At 33.7% G+C, this 23,938-nt stretch overlaps 1 protein-coding gene across 1 annotated transcript in view; it reads right to left on the bottom strand.

Annotated features, from left to right (window-relative positions):
• Ccdc178 (coiled-coil domain containing 178) overlaps positions 1–23,938 on the bottom strand; it is a 386,593-nt gene that overhangs the window by 111,466 nt on the left and 251,189 nt on the right. The window contains 1 exon segment of the mRNA XM_087188664.1: positions 9,844–9,982. Coding sequence (XP_087044790.1) covers positions 9,844–9,982 — 139 coding nt within the window.

The raw sequence follows: 23,938 nt of genomic DNA, 5'->3' as shown, positions 1-23,938 counted from the left end.
TACAGTAAATAACAAATCTTTCCTCCTTTAAGTTGTTTATCTCAGGGTTTTATTTGGTGTGTGTGTGTGCGTGTGTGTGTGTGTGTGTGTGTGTTACTAGGGATTGAGCCAGATGTTTTGCACTGAGCTACAGTCTCAACCCCTTTTAAATTTTTTTTCTTTTTTTAATTTTGAGAGGAGATCTTGCCAACTTGCTAAATTGCCTAGGCTGGACTCTAACTTGGAATTCTCTTGCATCAGCCTTCCATTGTGCTAAGATTATAGACACACTCCTCCACACCTGGCTTATCTCAGGTATTTTATCATAGTGATGAAAAGCTAACACATTCCTCAATTGGAGAATCATGTTTATACAGTTATTCTCAATATGGACACTTAGAACGCATTTCCCTTTATGTAAAATATGTTTCCTGGTAATTAAAGATAAATTTTACTGAGGACAAGTTCAAGTGACTGCAGAGCTCACTATGTCAATAGAGACACACAGTAATAAGAACCCACAAAATTACAAATTATCATCACCAAGTTGTGTTGATATGCTATGTACTAAATGGTCTTAAATTTGGACACAAATAGACATATCAATATAATAATGTACCTCAAAATGAAATTGTTCTCATAGTTAAAGGAGAAAAGCCTAAATATTTGAATCAACGCATTATTTGTAAGTTTACTGTTAATAACAACTTTTTCAATTGAGCTAACCTATTGTCTTTGTTACTATTAGCTAACATAAAGTAAGTTTTACAATGCATTTAGACTTTGTAAAATCTTTTGTAGCACAAGGTAATCAAGTTCATTCCTATAGTGACTTCACTGATATGGTATAGGCTATTTAACAATAGCAGGCAACAAATGAAATTGATGCCATGTTTGAGTCTCATTCTCACCCTCCCCTCTTTCCCTCTACCTACTAAACAGTCTGTGAAGTATGCTTCATAATCTCATTTAACAGCACGTATACGCAGCACTTGCTAGATGCCAAATGCATGTTGAGAGCTTTATATATATTAAATTAGTTGTCAAGAAAATGGTTTAAAGTAGGTTCTGTCATGATTCTTATTATATAGAGAAGGAACCATAGGCTCAAAGAGATAAATGAGTTGCTAAAAATCACAGCTAGTAAACAACAGATTCCAACCCAGCCAGTCTGATTTTGTGCTACACTGTAACTAGATCTTTGTGAAGAACACAATTTGTACACATTTTGATAAGATTCCCTAGAAGAAAATGGTAGGCAAATATTAAGATTCTTGTTATAGGATGTTAATCTTTTCTTCATGGTATTTTAAAATATAGTATCACCATTAGTGAAAGTGCAAATTTTAATTCTTTCTCCAAAAGGTAGGTACTATATTCTCACTGGAAAACATTATGCTAACCTGGTGTATGAAAAAACTATCCTGTTGTTTTAATTTACATTTCTTTGATCACTAAGAATGCTTTCTTCCCTTTCATTTATCAACTGCTTTGTATTTCTTTGAATATTCAATAAAAATAAGACATATCTAGGCAAGATGTAATTGAAAACATTTTCTTTTAGAGAAATTATGTATAAAGTGATGTAAAGTAACATTATGTGGTTAATACATTAAGTCTATGTTTGTCATAGATGTTGAAATTATTTTCCATAATTCAAAATTTATTGATGTCTTAATTTTCAGGTTAAGAAATCTTTAGGTTATTTTAAAGGAATTCTTCCTTTCCCTTAAACTGATAAAAACTTTACTCGTACTAGGCCCAGATAAACATTCAACTGTATTTTATATTTATATTCAACCCTATAATGCATCTGTATTCATTGGCCTGGCAAGAGGTAGTATTTATTTGTATTTTTCAGAGCTATACAGTAGGCTTTGCAACATCTTTCTTAAAATATTTCATCCCCATTTATTTGCATTTTCATATTGTAACTAATAAATTTTTCTGGACGTAAAGACTTCTTTCAGGCTTTTGCGATAGCACTGAACTTTTTGTAATCTTTATAATATGTTGCAGCTTATTGTAGTTTTATTTGTTTCAGAGGTACCTAGAACAAATGCGCCCTTATTATTTTCTTCACAATTTTCTTGTCTATTTTCATGTTTCTATATAGAATTATTTTTGTCATGTTCCTAACAACTCTTCTTTTAATTTTTTGCAATGCTTTAATTGCAATATGAAGATACTACACTCCAATGTACTAAAATATCATACTTAAAAATATGTACTAAAAAATTTTCATGCCCTTTGTTTTTTATTATCTTTATCTAACAGCTCACAGACTTATTCATGAAGCTTTTGATGGCAAGTTTCATGTGAAATTATTTCTAGAAACTGGTTGCTGTAGGTATTGTGAATGCAACTTTTCAAAAACATATGTATTCTAACTGCTGCTGGCAATATAATATCTGGATTATCTAGCCCCTCCCTCAACTTGCATATGTCTATTCCTCCTGCTGGGTCATTTATATGTGAGCATACATAAATATTTATCCTATGACCCTCAGTCAGATTTCCCTAGCCATCAGGTGTTTGCCATGGCTCAATTAATTTTTTCTAGTTGATTATCATAAGGTCACAATATGCATTTCTGTCCTCTCTACAGATAATTCATTCCATATTCTCAGGTAAACTGTTTATTAATTATTATAGACCACAAAGTGTTGTTGTAATAGTATGTCCATACCAAGATTTGATATAAAAATTATAAAACATATATTTACTTAAAGGATAATAATATTAGCAGCCATATTGTCTGTATTCAAAATATAATATAGTTAATATAACACTGTTCTAGGTACTTTCTGCTTAAAATACAACTTATGCCTCATAGATTTGTTGAGGAAATTAAGATTGCATACAAAACCTAACAAAATGTATAGTACATAGTATGTGCTTAATAAATGTTAACTCTTACTATGTATATTTACAATAGTCTTGTTGGGAAGATATTAATATTCTCTTTCAGAAGCTCAGGGGAATTAAATAAGCTGTTCGTAGGTACTTTAGCCCACTTTCAGTATGATTAGACTCTAAAAGAAGAATAAATGACTAAAGAATATATCTAGCATAAGAATATGCATTTTTATATTAATAGTTATTTTAATAAATGATTAGAAGATATAGATCTATAAATTTGAAGGAAAATAACATAAGAATAGTTGTAACTCATATATTAAACAAGTCTAACTAGAAAATATTTCTATTATAGGCAGAGTATACAATGTACAGTGAGCATTTTACTTGTTTTATTATAATTTTTACAAAATGGTTGTTGAATAATGAAAGGAATATTATTTTGTAGGTATTGTATGACATGTTTTTGAAAAGGTCAATATTTGGACTATGTATGGATTCAAAAAATATAATCTATTTATTGGAAAATACTCAAATTTTTCTTGGGCTTTATGGGTAATACAAAGAACATTTACTTCTTTTTTATTAAAGTTATGTATCAGCAGAATCTCATGAATATATAATTTGTGACAAGAAGTTTTTTTCCTATTCTATGTAGAATAACATTTTCCAAGATTTAATCTAACAAATATTAAAGCAATTAGTTTTAAATAGATTTCTTAAAATTAAAAGAGTCCAGGGGCCATAACAGATTCAAAGTTAACAGAATCCACAGATTTCTTCAAGTGAGATTTCTCAGAATTTTTTTTTTTTGCTTAAATTATTTTATTGGTACATTTTAGGTATACAATATATTTACATTTATCATTGGGTGCTTGTACTTGTATATGATGTATCTTGGTTCTTATTTTTTCTCCATTCCCTGTGCACCCTTCACCCCCCCTTCCCTATTTACAAAGACTTTGTTTCCATTTTTTCCTTTTCTCATGTTTTCCTTTCCCTTCTTTCCTTTCCCCTTCCCCTCCTACTTTCCCTTCCCCTTTGGACCTTTTCTTCCAATCTCAGAATTTTTAATATGGAAATAAAGTTTAAATCTTTAAGAATAGGATATAATATACAGAGCTTCATATCCTATTTATATTACATATATATAGCATGAAAATAATCTGTTTGTGTGTGTGTTGGGCTATCATAATCTGAGCTCTCCATGACGTTTTGAGTGGAGAATTTGGGTGTACATAGGCAGGTGAGGAATGATCTATTCTGCACATTTTAGGATATGAGCATCCTTGGTGTCTGCTCACTGGTTGCCAGGAGCAACCGAAAAATGCTTTCAATATTACCAGATATTCCATATCTCCCAGAGGACAAAATGGCCTTCTATGGAGAGCCATGAGATATATACAAAATTTATGTATGAAAATTATATATGAATATTTTACCGTGAATGTCTTTGATATACCAGGGATCTGTCATCATCACCTCTATAAATCACTTTTAAGGTATTACTAACATCAAAACTTTGTTAATTGCTATGCAATTCCACAAGAAGAACATACTTTCAAAGTTGCATAGAAGATACATAAATCTGCAATTCACTGCAAGGTGGCGTGGTCCCAGGGAATTGATTTGTTATAAGCTGCGTTTACTTTCTAAAAGTATTAGCGAGAAATAAACTCCAGGTTTTCAGTGTTTCCTTCATAAAGTCTGGACAACAGAAAGGAGAGTCTTTGTACTAAAATAGTAGACTTTCAACACTTCTGGTCCTGTTTCACAAATCACAAAAGCTCTTTAGAGCCCCCCCCCCCTTTTAACCAGGTATTGAACTCGAGTCCTTGGGCTAGAGCTTTCTTTTGAGGAGAGTTCCATAGAGAAAGGACAACAGGACATTAATGGAAGCGTCTTAGGGCAAGAAGTGTGCTAAATGCTTCAGAATAAATGTATATGTGAATGTATATGGGTATTGTGTGTGTTCTAAGAAACAGAGGCTGAGAGAGAGCACGTGTTGTGTGTGCGTGTGTGTGTGTGTGTGTGTGTGTGTGTATGCACACATTCCAAGAAATAGAGGCAGAGACAATAATGAGACCTTCAAATAACAGTTTTAGGCAAAACTATTGAAAACTTTTATGATTTTCCTAGGAAAGGAATGAATTTCTATGTGTATTGAACAAGCACACAGAAATCACCACCCAAAGCACAATTTTAATATATGCAAGATAATAAGCAATAGGAAATAAATTATAAAAATGAGAAGTAAAACAGCTTTCACATTTCTCCAGGAAAATAATTTTGTTTATTGCTAGAATTGACTCTGACGCCTTATCAAATCAATCAAAAGTGTTAGAGGAAACTGTTTGAAAATTGATGGGGGCGGGAGGAGAACACTAATGCAAACTATATGATACAATTTTTGGGGAATTTAAGACGAAAATTTCAGGCCAGAAGGTCAGGCATTGTAGATTAAATAGCGAAACTTACTTTCTTCCCTGGGTGCGGGGTGGGGTGAAGAGCTCCCGGTTTATGCCATGTTCTAGCAAGAATCTCCTGGGTTTATGATCACAGCCTTCAGCATGAAGCAGAAATGAGGTGACCCATTCCTGTACCCCCTACTGTATCTTTGGCAGTATGATGGGTGGTTAACAATTTATTTTGAATGCCTTAATGAATTGATGAATGAATAGTGTTTGCATTCCATAAAGATCGGAAGTGTCCCTGGAGAACTCCAGCACACTCTGCTGTAGATCAATGCTTATGACTCCTGTCCCTATGTGATTCCTTCACAAGCCCGCTTCATTTAAAGTTGGTTCTCCCATCTGAGCATATCCATGGCTGTTACTCTTACCACATCTCAGCTACTGGTCCACTCACACCTCCAAACATTATAGCATATGTTCATCTACAGTTTATTGGAGAGAATATTTAAATTGAACAATAAGACAACTATGCATTAGACTGGCTTTTCTTGGACTTAACTGTATATATGGTAAATCACTGAGGCACTTTGCCTCTTCCAAGGTTTTTCACCTGTGAAGTTCTGAGGATGCTTCTAGTTTGTAAGTTTTATAATTTAGAGTTATAGAACCTATATATAATCCCTATGGAAATTAAAGCTCATCTAATTAAATAGGTAGTCCTTTCTCCTGAAAATGTATTGAAACAGTGGCTCCAATGAATAAAGATACAAAAATGGCCAATCAAAGAATCTGTTTCAGTTGGAAACTAGGTATTTCTTGTATAATTTATGTGGCTTTTACAAGCTTTGAAAACCTGGAGAGACATGTAGAGGATTAGTAAAGAGGTAGTATTATGATGAAATAGGTTGGGTGTAACAAAAACTTAATTTTTAATTCCAGCACTGTGAATCTCCCTTTACTTGGATGACATCTAGGAGATACTCAGTCTCAGTTCCATAGCTTTGATTATCCATATCTGATAATCAAAGAAACATTTGCAGGATTATTGGGGAATATTAAAAAGACAATTTGCAAATTTAATAGTACTGATACATGGTCTACATATGTATTTGTTAAGTGTTTGCTGATTCTGTAATAATTTTTATTTCCTTAGTTTAAGAGCACTGAGATTTGGAGTAGTTAGGGGTAAAATGTTACAAATGACTTGTGAAAGAGTTTTAAAACATATTTAAACCAGTTTTGGAAATAATATGGTTTACTACCAGCAGGCCACATCAACATTAGCATCCTGGCTTAACTTATTTTTCTTTACGGGCCAAAGAATTCCAGGTGCTATTCGAAAGAAATACATTGCGATTTCTTAAAAACATTCATGGATATTTTTGAAGGAAACTGTAAAAATTAATTTTAAACCTTTTAATGGCAATAACAAAAATCTCTATGTATCTACATGGGTATAAAACCTGCTTTTCAGATGTTTTTTTCTGGATTCATTTCTATGCTATTTTTAATTTTAACATCTGAGAAGCTTTAGATTAGATTCTATTCTATCATTACCCAGTAACAGGGTAAATAAGAATTTTGCATAATTGCTTTTGCCTCTTTCTTATTTTTAAAGGGAAAAATACCAATCACTGCAAATTTAAAAAGTATAAGAAAGTGTCAAGAAACACATGCATATACATAACAAGTCCCAGTTCCTCTTTTGTCCCTTATCCCTTTCCTTCCTCCCCTTCCCTCCATCTTGTTTCCATTCCTTGACAAGGAATATAAATGCACCAAAACAAACAAACACATACACACAAAACAAAGGAAGGGCATCAAGGAATGATTGGAAGGGGGAGGGAGGGAAGAGAACAGAACAGGATGAAAAAGGCATTAAGATGTGTTATATACATGCACCAACTTCCCCAAAGGAATGTAAACATTATGTAGTACATATGTATATTAATAGACTACAATAAAAAATTATAAAATTATAAAAAAGAAACATACAAATAAAATAACATTATTGTCATTGAGAATAATGCTATAGCATTCTAACATTTGAGTAACATGTATTTAAAATTGTTATAAGAAGGGAACATTACTTGTAATTTGTTTTCCTTTGTATTAGGCTTTCTTTGATACTCTTGGCCTAAAACTACAAAGTATAAAAATGTGTAATTTATGTAGAGAGAATAATATTCCCTAAGAAGTACAATAATTAAAAAATAATTATTTATCATGCAAATAAATTCAGGTTCAGAAACAATGAAATTAGTCTAAAAGAGGAAAAAAGGTACAAAATTCCTACATTTTATATGATGGGATTTCAACTTGGGAATCAGAGACTGAATAGTGCTTTCTGTACCCAGAACTAAACTGGTCAGAGAACTAAAACCTAAATACATGGAAAATTCTGCAATATCAAGGAAATGGACTAAAATGTGAAAGGGTTTTCTCATTTTTGATGGCCAAATTCCAGCCTGTAAGCAGTGCATTAGACGCTAATGACATACGATTTCTCACTGACAGATTTAACAGCATCAATAAGGCCTCTCTGTCCATTGCTGCAAATTGATCCTACATGACACTGACAAGGGCAGCCTGCACTTAATGACCTCCATCGCTGAAGGATGGCAGTGAAAAATGATTGGAAGTACGAATAAATCTTGGAAAGTTTCCCTGAAACAGGTGTGCTAGAAGTGATTCGTTTGAGGGATCACAAACATAAACCCAATTTCTTAGCATTCTCCATTGTCATCCGGCTCATATGTGGGCCTCAGTCCTTATAACTTGCATTAAGTTTTGCTTTATTTCAAAAAATGACATCAAGATGATTTTGTTCTTACTACGGAAATACAATTCCATCAATTCTTTCTAATTCTAGAGGTTCTCTCTAAAAAACTCATGATTTTCCACTCTGTATGTAAATATCTAATCCATTTGTCATTTGCCCCAAACAATTCTTTATAAACTATAACACGTGTCCACACTATTTTTCTCTTTCCCCTTGATTAGAATAAGAAATTCAGTATGACAATTGATTATTTTCTCTTTCTTAATAATCAGCCACAAATAAAGCATGTTTACCTTCAGTAAAGATGTCAGATGCATAAAATGAATGAAAAAATGATCCATAAGTATGAAACACACTTTCTTTCAATCCTATTCAGCAAAGATAGCAAGAGTTTGGCAGATGGTTGTGTTTTCAGTTCTTTCCCAAATACACTTATTTCTTGATCTGCTTTCATCTTCAATTATTTCAATACAAATTTATAAAAGAAACGTTCTCTTTCCCAGTATACTATATTTGGAAGCTTAATTCTCATCCAAGTTGATGGTGAAAAACACAGGGAGTTGATAAGCAGCATAGCAATGAATATAATAATTACTTACAGTGGCATAGCATCCGTTTACTTCCCAAGTAACTTCAAATAGGAGTCTTTTTTTACTCTCGGCTAATTACCCCATGAGGATAATCTTAGTCTATGGGTGAGAAAACTGAGTTTGGAAAGGGCAAATAACTTCCCAATACAACTGAGCTAGTGATTGATAGAGCTTGCACTCAATTCCCTGCATTCTGGCTTCCCCATGTTCCAAAATTGTGAGATGTAAATACAAAAGTGGGATCTAAACTGTAATTCATATATAGGGCAGCAATATAGGCAATAGCAATAGAAGACAAGATCTATTAGCAGTACCCTGGTTTTTGTGACTAGATAAATGAGTAAAAAATAATCATGCCTCTATTTTTTTAATTTCAAATTTTAGGGGCTTACATGTGAATGAAAATCATTTTATCGTATCACTAATTGTCTGAAAAACACAGAAGAAGTGCCTATAATTGCAGCATTTTCTTCCTTTATCATTTGTGGCTTTTTAATGTGTTTTACTTTTCTACTTTTACCATCACAGAAGATTTTACAAACTATATTTGGAATTCCAAACGACTTCTGGTAACCAGAAAAAGTCGTCTACTTTTCCAAGCTTCTAATTAATCTTCATCTTAAGAAAATAACATTCTCAAATAAGAAACTAACCTCCCCAAATTTGGAATACATGACTGGGGATTTAACTCAGTGGTGCCGCTGCCTGCCTCGCAAGCACAAGGTCCTGAGTTTGATCCCCAGTACTAAAAAAAAAAAAAATTGGAACACATATATCTAGAGGAAGATTTAGAAGACTATTGTGGGAAGTCACCTACATGTAGAGTTGAAATTTGAAATCTTAAGTCTGAAAACTTTAACAAATTGGAAATTTTTGATCATGGTAATTAAAAGCAAATTAATATAAAATGGTGAATTTGAAACTAAATTTTTCATTTCTTAAATATATTTTCAAAATTAAGTTTCAAAAAATTGTTATACATAAAGGCTAGGGATGTAGCTCAGTGGTACAGTACTTACTTAGCATAGGTGAGGCCTGGGGTTTGATCTTCAGCAACAAAAAAAATTTGATGTAAATATACAACAAAGAAAAAAATGCAATTATTTGTTGCATAAGGGCAATCATCACATTGAGGAGCCCCAAACTGACCACATTTTACTTTATATAGAATAAAAGTCCAGTAATTCCTATTTATAAAAGAATTAGAAAAGCCAATAACTGTTTCTTATCTCTAACTGAAGCATCAAGTGATAGCTGTTTACCATATATATTGAAGAAATTATCCTTTTCTGTTAAGAAAATAGTCTGCATCTTTTGATACTCTTGAGCTAAATGTAGATTTTCTTCCAGTGAGTTGTCTTGTAATTCCCAGAGAATAAATGTATATATATAGAAACATTTATATTTGCTTGATTTTTTCATATATTATCTGAAAGTATTCCAATATATAATGTAAAAAAAAAAAACAGCCAGAAAACATTTCCTCAAACACCAGTACCATCCTTGGATTTAATAATTTCTTTCTTGATGCAGTTTTCTTTTTGTTTTACATTGACGCATGCGATTTATAAGCTTTTCTGCCTTTTGCTACAGGTCTTTCCACTTCCTTTCCCCACATCTCCTTAGGTCATGTCTTCAAAGGATCCAGTCCTGGGGGCCTCCAAACAGCTCGCCAGTGGTCCTTTATCGGGGGTTTCCCATACTCTTTTCCTTTCTTCCACCCGCTGTGTTCAAACAGGTGGCAGGCACTTTGGTGCTTAGAATTTGCTCCCTAAGAGGTTCAAAGTGTTGGGATTCACGGAACACACTCCAAGGAGGAGGAAGGAATGGAAGACTGAATAGAGAATTTAACATTTAGAAACGCCCAAATTCATTATTTGGCATTCATATATTTTTGCTATATTAAAGCTCAAATCTCCTTCTATGAGCAGCTGAGAACTTCGTAACAAACTCCTCTGTGACTAAAATTTGCATCAAATCTAATACAAACCCTATAGAAAATGACTGCATCCTTACCCATGGGCATACTGGGGGCTACTTGTCATTTTAAGTTAGGTACCTAAATTCAGTTTAATGATTCCTTCTACATTTTTTTTACACAGAAAACTTTCTATGGCAGCTTCAATGCTATGGAATTTATCGATAGCCTTAAATATTTTCAAACCTGTTAATCTTGCTGATTTGTCTTTAATTTGAAACACGTTAATTCTCAATAGAAGATTCCCACATCCCTCTTAGGGGAAAACATTTTATGCTTAAAAAGAAAAACTTTTATTCATTACAATGTTATTTATAGTCATAAAAAAAGTTTCTTAAAATCCATAAATACTGATTAATCATAGTGATGAATTATGATTAAATTGCTAGATGCAAAATAACCATTATGAAGCAATTAAAAATGTTTGTGAAAGCTGTCATCACAATAAAACTTTAGTGTATTGTCTAAAAATACATATGTTATGGGAAGGTGCATAAAGATAATGTAATTCAGCAGAAAATTGTCTGTACAAATATTTCTGTATTTATACACTTGAAGATTCATTTAGATCAGCAAACATATTTCTCATAAAAACCTGTATCCGTATTGATCCTTAATGATTAATACTGTGTCACAGATGTTCTTCAAAAAGCTAAAATAATGAACTGAAAGGCATTTTATATCCCATTGTCCTAATTCTGCCACAATAATTTAAAACTCTAGAAACTTATATCAAGTAAACTTGCCAAAAATCACATAAAATTATCTTTTTTTTTTTTTGGTACTGGGAATTGAACTCAGGCCCTTACACTTGCCAGGTAGGCACAGTGTCACTGAGCTATATCCGCAGCCCCTAAAACTATCTTTTATTAGGAAGACAAAGTTCTATGAATATTTTCCTTTAGTGGAATTACCTTTTTAAAGATGACTGTTATAGCTTTTGGTACCTTAACACTAATAGTAAAATCCAGTTCTCAAGTAACTGATTGGAAACATGGATAAATGTTCTACTGGACCCAGGAGTAGGAACTACGTTGACTTTTTTGTTAGTTTGTTTGATTTAACATAAGCACAAGATATATCCTGTTTTTCAGTTACATTTCTTTCAAGTCCTAAATGGCTACTACAAATATTTAATTTGAGAAGAGTGCTACAAAAGTTGTGAGATTTTCATTAAATCTATTTAATGGAACATAACGGGGAAATATTTAATTTATGCTTTATTCACTGTGCAATGTACAGTTCTATTTCCAAATACATACATTTTAAAATTTCTGGATGATACTAATTCTTACCACTTTATATGCTCTATTTGGAGTAGATATCAAGAAATTGAGTTATGTAATTATGCCAATGAATCTTTAGAACATTTTCACATCAGTCATAATATTTTATGATTCCCTAGTAATGAATGTATAGAAGATCTATCAATGCACTACCTACTCCTGAAAGTCAGTGACCTTCAGATATGCAATGAAGTTTAAGTTTTTAAAATTTTAAATAATAGTATTCTGTTGACACTGAAAGTGATTTTTACATTTTACCGTGGTTCCACCTCACAACACTGACTCATTTAATTTTAACCAATAGTATAATAATATGCAAATTAAACAAAGGGAGAATGATAATTATTGGTGGAAATATATCTAGAGGAAATAATACGACCACTATTGAAAGTTAAACAGCTCATAAAAGAAGGGTATTTAACATGGGCACAAAAGTGAAAGTTAGGAGTGTAACTTAGGGGTAATAATAAACTAGTAAGACAAGATGATTTCAAGCTTTTCAATTTAAATCTTGTTGAATCTTAGTAAAAATTTTCAAGTTAAAGCCTTACCCAAATGTGAACTTGAAAAATGTGCTTTTTGATCTAAATATATTAATGAAGAAATTGATTGCAATTGCTGTAGGTTAAAATATTTACATCCTGAGTTGACTTACAATATTATTGTATTCATTCTTTATTTCAGTCATTTGTTCATTAAATTGTTAAACATTTTTAGTAAGAATCTTCTATAAAACTGACATTTAATGGTATGTCTGAGTCTGTTGCCTTGTGGGGAATATTTTTAGTAAAAACACAAAAATTCATTATTTAGAATGTAGAGTCTGACATCTTTTGTACTTCTGTTTTCCAAGTTTATTAAATTTATTCAAAATTTCTAAAGTATATAGAACTTTCCTAAAGCTAGGTTTATTGCTATTTATTCAATTCTCATTATTAATCATGATTGAAATGATTAACATTGGGAACACATCTTTGTAAAGAGAAGAGACATGGTGAATGTATGCTAATAGTTTACCATTTAGAATTTAGTAAGGAAAATGTTTCAGAAGGTTATGTTTGTTTTCTTTTATCACAATTGTCAATTCTTGAGGTTTAGTAGATATGACAGCTTATTCTCCCAATATTTTACTAGAAGCTGAAAATGATGTTTATAAGAGGTGGAACAAAAGCTAATTTGTAAATTTCCATGAGGGCCAAGACCATCCCTAGGATATGCTGAACAGAACAGAGATGGTGTAAGTAGGTGCACAGGTTTTTAGCAAAAGAATGAATTAATGGATTCACATATTATTAGTTAGGAAACAGATTTTGCCTGTTAGAACATACGTTTAATTTGCCAACATCTAGTTAAGGACATCATTTATACTATTTGATACTGTATTACTTGAGAAGTGAAAATCTTAAGTATGTATAGAGAATTCACATCACAAGATTATGCAAAAAATTATTCTAAGGCTATATTACATTATCCAGGCTTAGCAAGGGTTCTTTATCTTCAGTAAACCATGGATTTTCACAAGGTATGTGAACCATTTGAAGTTATGCATAGAATTTTGGGGATTAGCTACTCAACCTGTGATGCCAAAACTGTTGAGGAGGCACTGTTAAAGTTAGCTTCCTTTTTTCTCAGTAAAAATGCTGAAAAAAAAAAAAAAAAAGAAGACAGATTGAGACTGTAAGATCTGTAAGATATACAAATGGTAGTTCTCTACTATCTTTTTTCTCTTGAACTTTCTTATTCTTTAAGCTGTAGATTCCACTTTTAACCTCTCCTGCATTTTCTCCAGTTTTAGATTATTTTTCTCACTATTCAGCGCCCCCCCCCCACACACTGGGTAAGTGGAGAATAGAGAATTCCAATCAGAGAACTAAGTTCTTTTCAAACAAAAACATAAAGCATATTTTATATTTTATCTTGTGATATATAGCCAGGAACTTACAAATAAGGCTGAACTTGAATGTTAACTCATGAATTCCACCCATAATAGATAAGCATCTGAGACTGACAGTCACCTTAACAAGAAAGAACACTAAATCCTTATCCTAATGGAAGTATGATATAAAAAGATAATAAGAAAGTAATAATAAGAATTCAAAAAAGAGTAGCAGCTGACATTACGGATTGCTTACCATAACCAGAAATCATAAAGGCAGTATTTATTGAATTTATCCTCATAGCAATTTTCTGACATATTACGTTACTATCCTCATTTTATAGACCAGGAAGGCAAGATAACGAGTAAGTCAGATGAAGCAAACTGTATTTTTCTAAAATGGTCACAAAAATATTTTCAGTCCCACATATTTTTCCAAAACCTCGTCAACTCCCTATCAAAAGATGGGGTCTGTTTCTCCATCCCTGAAACTGTGGTACACTTGTGGCTTCCCTAGCTGTATATGGTCGAAGCAATGCTGTGACTTAGCAGAGCTGTTGAAAACACACAGTTCTGCCAGGCCCCCTTTTTGGGGACATTCACCCTTGGAACCAGGCACCATATTGTAAAGAATCTAGGCCAAATGAAGAGGCCAAAGGTAGGTCATCCAGTAAATAGCCCTACTCCAGCACAGGTCTCAGGCAACAGCCCAACTGGGGGTGAAGGAATTATGAGAAGAGAAATCCAGACCCTAGTCTCCAGGTTGTCCATCTGATGACCCAGAAAAATGTGACATAGAGATAATCCCTCCCTACTGTGTCATGTCAAATTTCTGACACTTAGTATCACGAGTATCACAGATAGCTATTCTATGCAATGAAATTTTGATAAATTCACCCTAACAACTGAAACACAGGCATCATGTGCAAGTTGTACAGCTACTAAGTGGAAGAGTGGGATTTTGTATTCAAGGAAGAATAGCACCATATCCCACACTACTAACTATACGATACATTCCCTTATAAACATAGCCAGCATTCTTAACACTATGCATTGCTATGCTCATAGAAACCTAAAGACACCAATTAAATCACATAACTAAATCTCTTATTCTGAGACCATTTCCAGCAATAAACTGTCTTATTTTAATCTTGCTAACACCTGACTTGTTGACATAGAAAAATGAGCTGCTAAGAGAGATTAGAACTTGGACCCTTGGAAGGTCCTCTTCACTATAAGTCAATGTGGGCAAGTTGAACATGACATATTCTGTCTCTTTTGTCTTTTGATCTACCTGATGCCATATTGCATGATTTGACAGGCCTGATATATTCTCCGGCAAGACCAAGTTCACAGACCCAAACTGCGGCCTGCAGAACTCTGGAAGGAAGTTGACTGAAGCAGAGCAATGCTACTGCGGAGACTAGTGGAGGTCTGTCTATCTGAAAACTTACTTTGAGCACAACCTAAATCCACTTGAACTATTTTTAAAAATTTCTAATGCCAAAGGAGATACAAGAAAAAAGTCTTGATTTAAACATTCTAGAGAAGTTTTATGATTAAGATATTTGCACTGTACACATACAGATAGAAACTCCATGCAGCTGCCTCCAAATACTTTACTAATCAAATCATATGGTGTCTATGATTAAACAGAGTAATATGTCATCTATCCACTGAACTACTTTTATTATTGGCATTCGGATCCAGTTCACCAAGCCAAGGGTCCAGGTCCTTCCTTCAATTACATATTATAAAAGAGTTGCCATCTTCTGCCTCGGTCCTAATCCTAACTCTCCTATCTGATGTAATTATCTGTTGGTACTTCTGCTTATCTTTTCTGCTGATCTGTCTATCATATCTTCATTCTCAGTTAATAATAGTATCCTGAACACAGCTCCCTGCTTTCTCGCATTTCCCTGGGGTTCTTCTAGCTGTTTGTCCGTTTTCGTGGCATAGATTGCACCACACACACTTTAATCCCGTGGCTGGAAAGAATTGACTTTCTGCCAGAACCACCAGAAAACAAAAATTGTATTACTGCTATTTATTGATTCATTTGACTCCAGAGTGTCCTCCCATCCAGCTCGTCATTCATTATGTAGTCACTGAACGATTTGTTTAGCAAACTCTTAGTTTCCTGTATGGGTCTAACTCAGTGGCCAGCCAAGGGATTAAAAAGGGGATTAAAAAAAGGTAAAACTATCATCTTCTCTCCAGGGATGACAGGCTGGAGTGGGAAGAAGTGGAAGTGTGAACAAGTTATTTGAGGTACCGTGGGGAAACAGGAGCAGGGAAGCTTTCATAGAAGAAATGGTACATGACTCAAATCTTAGGAACAGTCGTCTTATTTGGTAGGGATCAAAGCTGCTCTGCCACATAGGCAGTGTACATTGAGCAAATCTGGGGGATTCAGGTCAAGAAACATATTTTCTTGGCCCCTTTAAGATTATAAGATTGTTGTTTGACCACTTGTTGACTGTTGCCTGACTTGTGAATTCGACTTTTACAAATCATATTATATGCTCTGCTACCACAATGTTAAAATATTACTAATAGTATAAACAAGCAAAGGTACTCATGTATTTAGTTTCCTATGGATACATTGTGCTGTAACTAACACTCACTTCCCAGTGGCAATTTTTCAGTAGTGTGTGATCCCGTGTACCAGCTCCTGCATTACACTATTGATCCCATGTTATTGAATCTCCTTGGTTGTCATGTACAACTTTGACACATCTCTGCCAGCCTTTGCATTAGATTAGCAGCCTTCACATTAGGTTGGCATTCAATGATGTTTTAATATCATTAAAGAAAGTCTTGGTACTAAGACTGATTCACAGAGAGATAGAGACAAGGGGCTCTAAGTCTTTTTGTGAATGCTATCTTTCAAAAGCTTCCCCTTCAATTCATAGTATAGCAAGAGGAACACAAAATGCGCAAAATACATGCCAATTCACTAACAATGCAGCAGACATGGAGACAACATATACTGTATAAACTGTATTACCTACTGAGTATATACAGGCATTAATGAATTTCTGTTTCCCTAAAATCTATATGCCAATTACTACAGAAAGCCAAGAGTTCTCCCCAGTGTTCAAGAGGAGCAAGTCTGTAAGAATGATATGTGCCGATATCCTGAAGCCTCAAAGGAACAAATAACAGTTTTAACTCTCCCAGGACCCACTTCCTTGTCTGTGCTGCCATGGAAACCAGTCTCTTGTCCAACTTGAGTTCTCCGATAATTAGTCTTAAAAGAACATTCTTGATTTGTAAGTGAACAAATCGGTCCTCTGCATCAAGGTTGTTACATGCCTCAGACTCTGCATATTATCATGTTTGACAAAATGCTCTCTCCACTCACTCATTTATTCAGAAACTGTTATTGGGCAAGTCGCACACACATAGCACTCTGGAAGACTCTGTGGAGGCCAAATAGCACCTTTATGACACTACTTGATGAAAGCCTGTCCCAGGCCATATGACCAGGCAAACCTGTCCTTACCAGGGTCCAAAGGAGAACTTTCTTTACCGGCTGGTCCAGCAATCACATATGTATACAAATATGCACAGAGCTCCTTGTCTCAGCTCTTCGGGTTACAGATTTAGCTACTGCTTTGATTTAGTCACAAAATTTACTAATAGACATTATAGCATTGCCTCTTAAAACTGAGAATAGGGCCGGGGATTTAGCTCAGTGGCACCCCACCTCCCTCGCAAGCATAAGGTCCTGAGTTCAATCCCTGGTACCCAAAACCCCCCCAAACCCCAAAAAGCTCAGAAGAGATTCTTTGGTAATTTATGAATACTTTGTATTAGCTCTGCTTCTTCCTTATCGTTTTTTGTCTTTTTGCATTTTGCACATTTAATCACAGATTATTGATATCACATGAAGATAGTTTCATGGGAAACTATATGAGTTTGCAATCAGATAAAGCAATTGGGACATTCACAAAGCCAAGTACAGAAAAATATATATTCTACAAGAAGGAAGACAAAGGATACAGCCAAATAATGAGAGTACTTCCTTAGGACAGAGTTCTGGCGACAGTGATCAGCAGTTTCAGGAAACCAAATTTTGAACGGATGTCTGAAGATAGTTCATGTACAGGGACTTGTACGTAGTCCCCACAGAGAAAATTTGGGTCAGAAATACAGATGCTTGTTAAATATTTAAGAAACATCTGATTAATGTGAGTGTTTGCTAAAAAATAGAACACTTACCTTCAGGTTGATATAACATTCTTCATAAAATTATTGAATGATTTTGGGAAAGCCCTACACAAGTACCACATATTAGCTGTTAAATTACTGTAATTTACTAGTTTTGCTTTATAATTATATGTTACCTCAAAGAATTTAGTATAGCTGATTACAGAAACAAATTATGTAATGACAAACAGAGTAAAAACTAGGGTTATCCTATATTTCCAGTGAATTTTTCCAAGTTAAATTATATTATTTAAATGAATACAATACAGATAATATTACGTCTTAGAATAATCCCTGGTATGCCCTTAGTATCTGATAATCACAGTAATGATTTTTCTAAATTCATTTTTGCTTATTAAATAAGCTTAAAATATTTAATTCTGATTATATGCTTGGGTTTAATAATGTTTTCCTCTAATCATATTTTAAATTGTTAAACAGAAACATACATCTTTATTCTTTCCTTGTTAAATATTTCTATGGATATCCATACTTAATTATATTTTAATTTGTCAGTACTTTAAAATGTATTTTTAAACATGCTACTCTTTTCATGATATCATGTAATCAGCTAAACAATGACTTCTTCCTCTTGTGCAACTCCTAACTTGAGTAGCTTTAAGATTTAGAAAGGTTTCTTATTTACTCACATTTTAATGATATACATTTCTACTTCACTGATGGAAAAGGCTGATCAGTCACAGAAAGGTCAGTTAACACTAAATAGACCCTTTCTTTATGTAATTACAAAGAATAATATCCTTGTGCTGATGGCACAGCACATCGAGTGGGTGATGCAGAGAATTAATGTGCTGCCTTGTTGGCCCATGGGATACAGATTCAAATACAATAACCACAACTTATTCTAATTATACAGCTTTAAAAGGTCATCAGCAAAAAGAGTTAAGGGATTATCAAGTAACTTTATCATAAAGTAATAATGTATTACATAAATGCAGAAACTGTAGGAAAAGTACCCTGAAAGTTCATTGCAAATGAGAGAGAAAGTGACCTAAGAGTTTCTAGGACATATATTAATGGCATAAAATGAGAATACTCTTGAAAAATTAAAATATGTGATATTCTGAAACATATCATTGATGTGCTCAGTTAATATGATCTCACCATATGCTTATAGGAAATGCTTAATTTTAAAAGAAAGCTATATTTCATTTTATTCACGTTAAACCAGAATTTAAATATTTTTAAAACCATGTTATAAACTAATGTACGCTGATTTTATTATATACAAAATAACAGTTACAAAATAACACATGCTGATTTTGTTATATCCAAAGTAACAAACAAAGTACATGAAGAAGAAAATTAAAACCACTCTTCACAATCACTGTCATTTTTATCCCCACAGTTAGCGTTAACAAATATTTGGTGCAAGATCTTCAGAAATAGGAATGTTTAAAGAGTCTTATGTTGACAATAAGAAATGGAGGCCAAGGAGTCAGTTTCTTGTCCAGGATCATACACGCAAACCACAGCAACAAGGTCAGGGATCAATCTGATTCGGGCTAACACCCTTTCTGGGTCTACATTCCTTAATTCTTATTTTCAGATGTTAATCACGAGACTCTTACAATTCTATAATAATGGATGTGAATGTTCTCATTCCTGAATACCCTACACAATTACATCAGTCTTTCAAAATAAACTGGATACTCAGTGGGAAAAGACTCTTTTGAAGTTAACTATGTCTCAGTATCTCATCTTTGGGAATGCAGTTCAGAAAACATGAGGTCTATTTTCACAGAGCTGCCAAATATGAGAAGTACCTGTAAATAGTTTACAGTGTAATAAAACATCCTTATGGGTGGAATTATTATGGATGTCTTTTCTCTTTCACTACACACCATTAGATATCCCTTATTGTGAAAGAACAGATCATGTGCCCCTCTACACACCTAAATACTGCTGCTCACCTTGGGGCACTGTCCAAACATTACAATGGATCTCAAGATTAAATAGAATTTAAAATATCCAAGGCCATTTTCTGGATACTCATCTTGGCATGTGTCTACTCTCCAAATTAACTTAATCACAGTGCACAAAAAAGTTGCATTTTTAATAGACCAGAGATCAGCGAACTATGGGTTTGCACCCAATCCCAAACCACTTTTTGCCTTTACAAATAAATTTTATTGAAACACCCTCACACACAGTCATTTACATAGTGTATTGCTTCTTTTGCTGTACAGTGGCAGAGATACATAACTGCAATAGAGACTTGGTAGACTACAAAGCATAGAATATATATTATAGATCTAGACCCTTAATGAATATATTAGTATGATGCACAACAAGGTTCTAATTTAGACTTCTCGCTCAAGATCTGTTTGCTTTGTAATTATGCCTATATATAAAGGAAGGATGCTGGAAAGCATTTTATTTTATTTTTCCCTAGGAGGGCCAAATAGTAAGGAGAAGTGGCCAATCAATAGTAACTTTAAAATGTCTCATTAAAAATATTGAAATATCTGAGTAATTTTTAAATGCTCCCAAACTGGATACAATAACTTTGTAGAAAGTGGTCAGAGTTGTCAGGGAATCATCAGTAATGCCCAAGTGTATCTACCTCATCCACGCCTTCTTTAGTTAATGGTGCTTCATTTAAGTCTGGCAATGTAGGAAGCTAGAGTTCTGTCTCTGTTTCTACTCTGCAACTTCTGTTTTGAGAGATGAGAAGGAAGTTTATTTTGCCAAGTTGAAGTTCAATTTTGCAGGTGTGCATAGGTGTTTCTTCATTTGCACAATGGTTAAGTAAAATATGCTGCTCATCAACCAGGAAAGACTACACAGTGATTAGAAGAAATGGAGTAGACAAGTATAGGAACATCGAGTGATCTTTAAAATGGAGCATTGAATGGAAAAAATGAAAGCAGAAGATAAATATTGCATAATTCAGCACATACAGAAAAGTATCAATGTTTGAGTAGACTTAACATTTAAGAATTAAGAATGACTTAAGAATTAAAGGGGGAGAAAATAAAACTAATACTTTGAGGGTGTATGAATCTATATGGTCAGCAATGACAATGCTTTATCTTAAAATGATTAAGTGGAAAGAAAACCATATCTTTAAGATCATTTCAGGCCCTTAATAAAAACACATTAAAATATGGTAAACAGAATGTCAAACAACTGTGGAAATATAACTATGTACTAATAAGTTCTATAAGAACCGCAACCATAGGACTTATTCTATCAGCTAGCCATGGCCAGAGCGAATCAAGGCATAAAGAAATCTCTCAGTATAACTAGTTACCAAATTCATGGTTACTTCTACCTACGCCTTCTTTTTCTCTACTCATCTTTATCTTTCTTCAATTTTATTTCCTCTTTTCTATCTTTTGCTATCACCTCATTGTCAAGCATGAAACACTCAACTGCCTAAGGTCTCTTGGTATCATACTTCCCTCCTGAAGACACCATCTTCCTTTCTTATTTTACCTGAAACCTCTATTCTTTTCACTTTTTCCTTCTTATATTATGGTTTGGAAATAAGAATCTAAAAAAATAAAAAATGGTAAATATTGAATGACCTAGTCTTTGCTCCCCACAGATACAAAATTTCATGAAAAGCTAATACAATGGAAGGAGGGAGAGAGATGTAGATTTTGTAGTTCATTATACCACTGTCTTCTTGTTGGCCTATTTGGATAGCAAAGATAACAAATGTGTGAGACTGAAAAATCAATGGTCAACCCAGAAAAGTTGGAGATATTTTATTCTTATGTATCAGTATGACATTTCAGCCTCGGAGAAAAGTATGAGGACCCCAGTGTAGTAATTCTACATAAGGAAATATTGCTAAACATATGACAGATACAACTATTTTCTTGCTGTACTGGTATGGATTTGGAACATTCTCTGAAGGCTTAATTGTGGAAGGCTCAGCCCACAACTTGTCGTGCTAGTGTGATGTGATGGAAACTAGGAAGTGGGGCTTCATTACCAGAGAATGTAGATCAATGGGACCTTGGCTGTGAAAGGTATATTTTGTTCCTGGCCCCTTGATCCATCTCTCTCTCTCTCTCTCTCTCTCTCTCTCTCTCTCTCTTGTGTCACTGTGAGGTAAGCAGCTTGGATCCACCACACATTCTTTGCTATCTTGTCCCGCCTTGTCTCAAGCCCAGAGCAATAAGTCCAAGTGACCATGGACTGAAACCATGAATCAAAATAAATCTTTCCATCTTTAAATTGATTTTCACAAGTATTTTGCCACAGTGATGGAAATCTGATCAATGCATTTATGTACACACAGATATGCAAGTATTACTTTATATTTTTAAATTATTGACAGATACAAAGAGAGGTAGAGACTGAAAGTTGAGCAAACTGCAAACTCCACAGGAGGGGCACAGGATGCAAAAGCACTAAAAGTGACATCTGAAAGATAGTATCTGTTGTTAAAAAGTAATTCTTAATTAATTGATAGTAAATATTGTATATATGTATCAGTATGTGTTCCAATGTATAAAGATTAGCATTTTCAATTTTTCTTAGAAAACAAGCATTAGATAAAATAGTCAGTACTTTAGTATTATACTATATATACCTCTGTACCACATTTACTGTGTTTTGGTGTTGTGCATAATTTTATATTAATTTTGCTACTTCTGTGAACTGTTTGTGCCCTACTTTCTGCCTTTATGCTTAGGATATAGTAAACTCTCAGCAACATTCAAGTTAATAGATCAGTGAAACTGTACAATGCTCACGCTTTTCTAAGCACAGAGGTATCTATGCAAAGGAGGTTAATGTTTGAAACAGTAATTATATTTATTTTTTAATAATTTCAGCCAAGTGTTCTTAAATGAGTGGACTTTTTAGAAGATTATACATGAGTTTCATTTCATGTGGCTGCATTTTTATTTATTCTGTAGAGAAACATTTCACAATTCATGTTTACAACATAAAAACATAGGAATTTATCCATTTACATTTTGACTGAGAAAAATAATAAGATTTCCAGTTCTTTAAATTCTAGTTTGCAAAAGCATTTTACTGTATAATCTTTCTGTGTTGTATTCCAGTTTACTCATAGGTTTTCCTTGGAAGACTAACAGAAATCTAAACTACCTGCTTTGCTGCCTTTATACACTTTGCTAAGCTGTGCTCTCAAAACTCAGGAGATTAAAATTTCAAAAAAATAGTAAGAGTTTCACATGAAATTTGTATAGTTGATTTTTTTTTAATTACAAAGGATCCTCACAGTTGCTGATGGAATACGAACTCTCTTTAAAAAGTGACAATTGTAAGTCAGAATGCAAAAGCAGTATGCAAATTATCTTACCCAAATATATTTTAAACAAAGAAATCATAAACAGCCTGAATATTTCAATGACCTAAATAGAGAAAAGTGACATATCTAAATGGAAAATACACTTTAAATATGCTCTGTCCTTGCATGAGGTGCGATGCTACTCAGTTTCACAAGATTCATCCTTCCCTTGTCCCAGGTCAAAATAAGCAACACTGGGTATTCCTAAAGCTCTGCCAATGTCAGACCTTTTCCTTTCATGTAAAAATTTCCTTCAGTTTTTCTAAGACAAAAAAAAAGAAGAAAGAGAAAGCTCTCTGGAATTAAATGCTATCATTCCAGAAATATCTAGTATCCCTCAGTGTTTATCTTCCTTTGATCTCTGAGTAATCATAAGCCTGAGGAGAGTCCTAAATCTGTCCATGTCATATCAAGTGCTGAAATTTGGAACCAGCTAAATTAAGAGAGTCATGAGCTTGATTTTGAGTCCTATTACTTGGGGTAATATGCAGTTCAGGTAGGCCATCCATTCTTCCAGGCAACTGCTATCAAGTGAGCCCTGCAGGAAGTGTATCCTTGGTTATCTTCAAGAATAACTGCAAGAGCCCTACTCCTAGGAATCTGTAAATATGCTGCTGTATGGGTCAAAGGGGACTTTGCAGACATGGTGACAGTTGCATTTAT

This window comes from Heterocephalus glaber, unplaced genomic scaffold (genome assembly GCF_053883595.1).
Source record: "Heterocephalus glaber isolate CG9 unplaced genomic scaffold, H.glaber_assembly_v1.0 deba00000331, whole genome shotgun sequence".
NCBI lineage: Eukaryota > Metazoa > Chordata > Mammalia > Rodentia > Bathyergidae > Heterocephalus > Heterocephalus glaber.
Note: the sequence above shows the minus strand (reverse complement) of the source record. Positions and strands in the feature narration are given on the sequence as shown.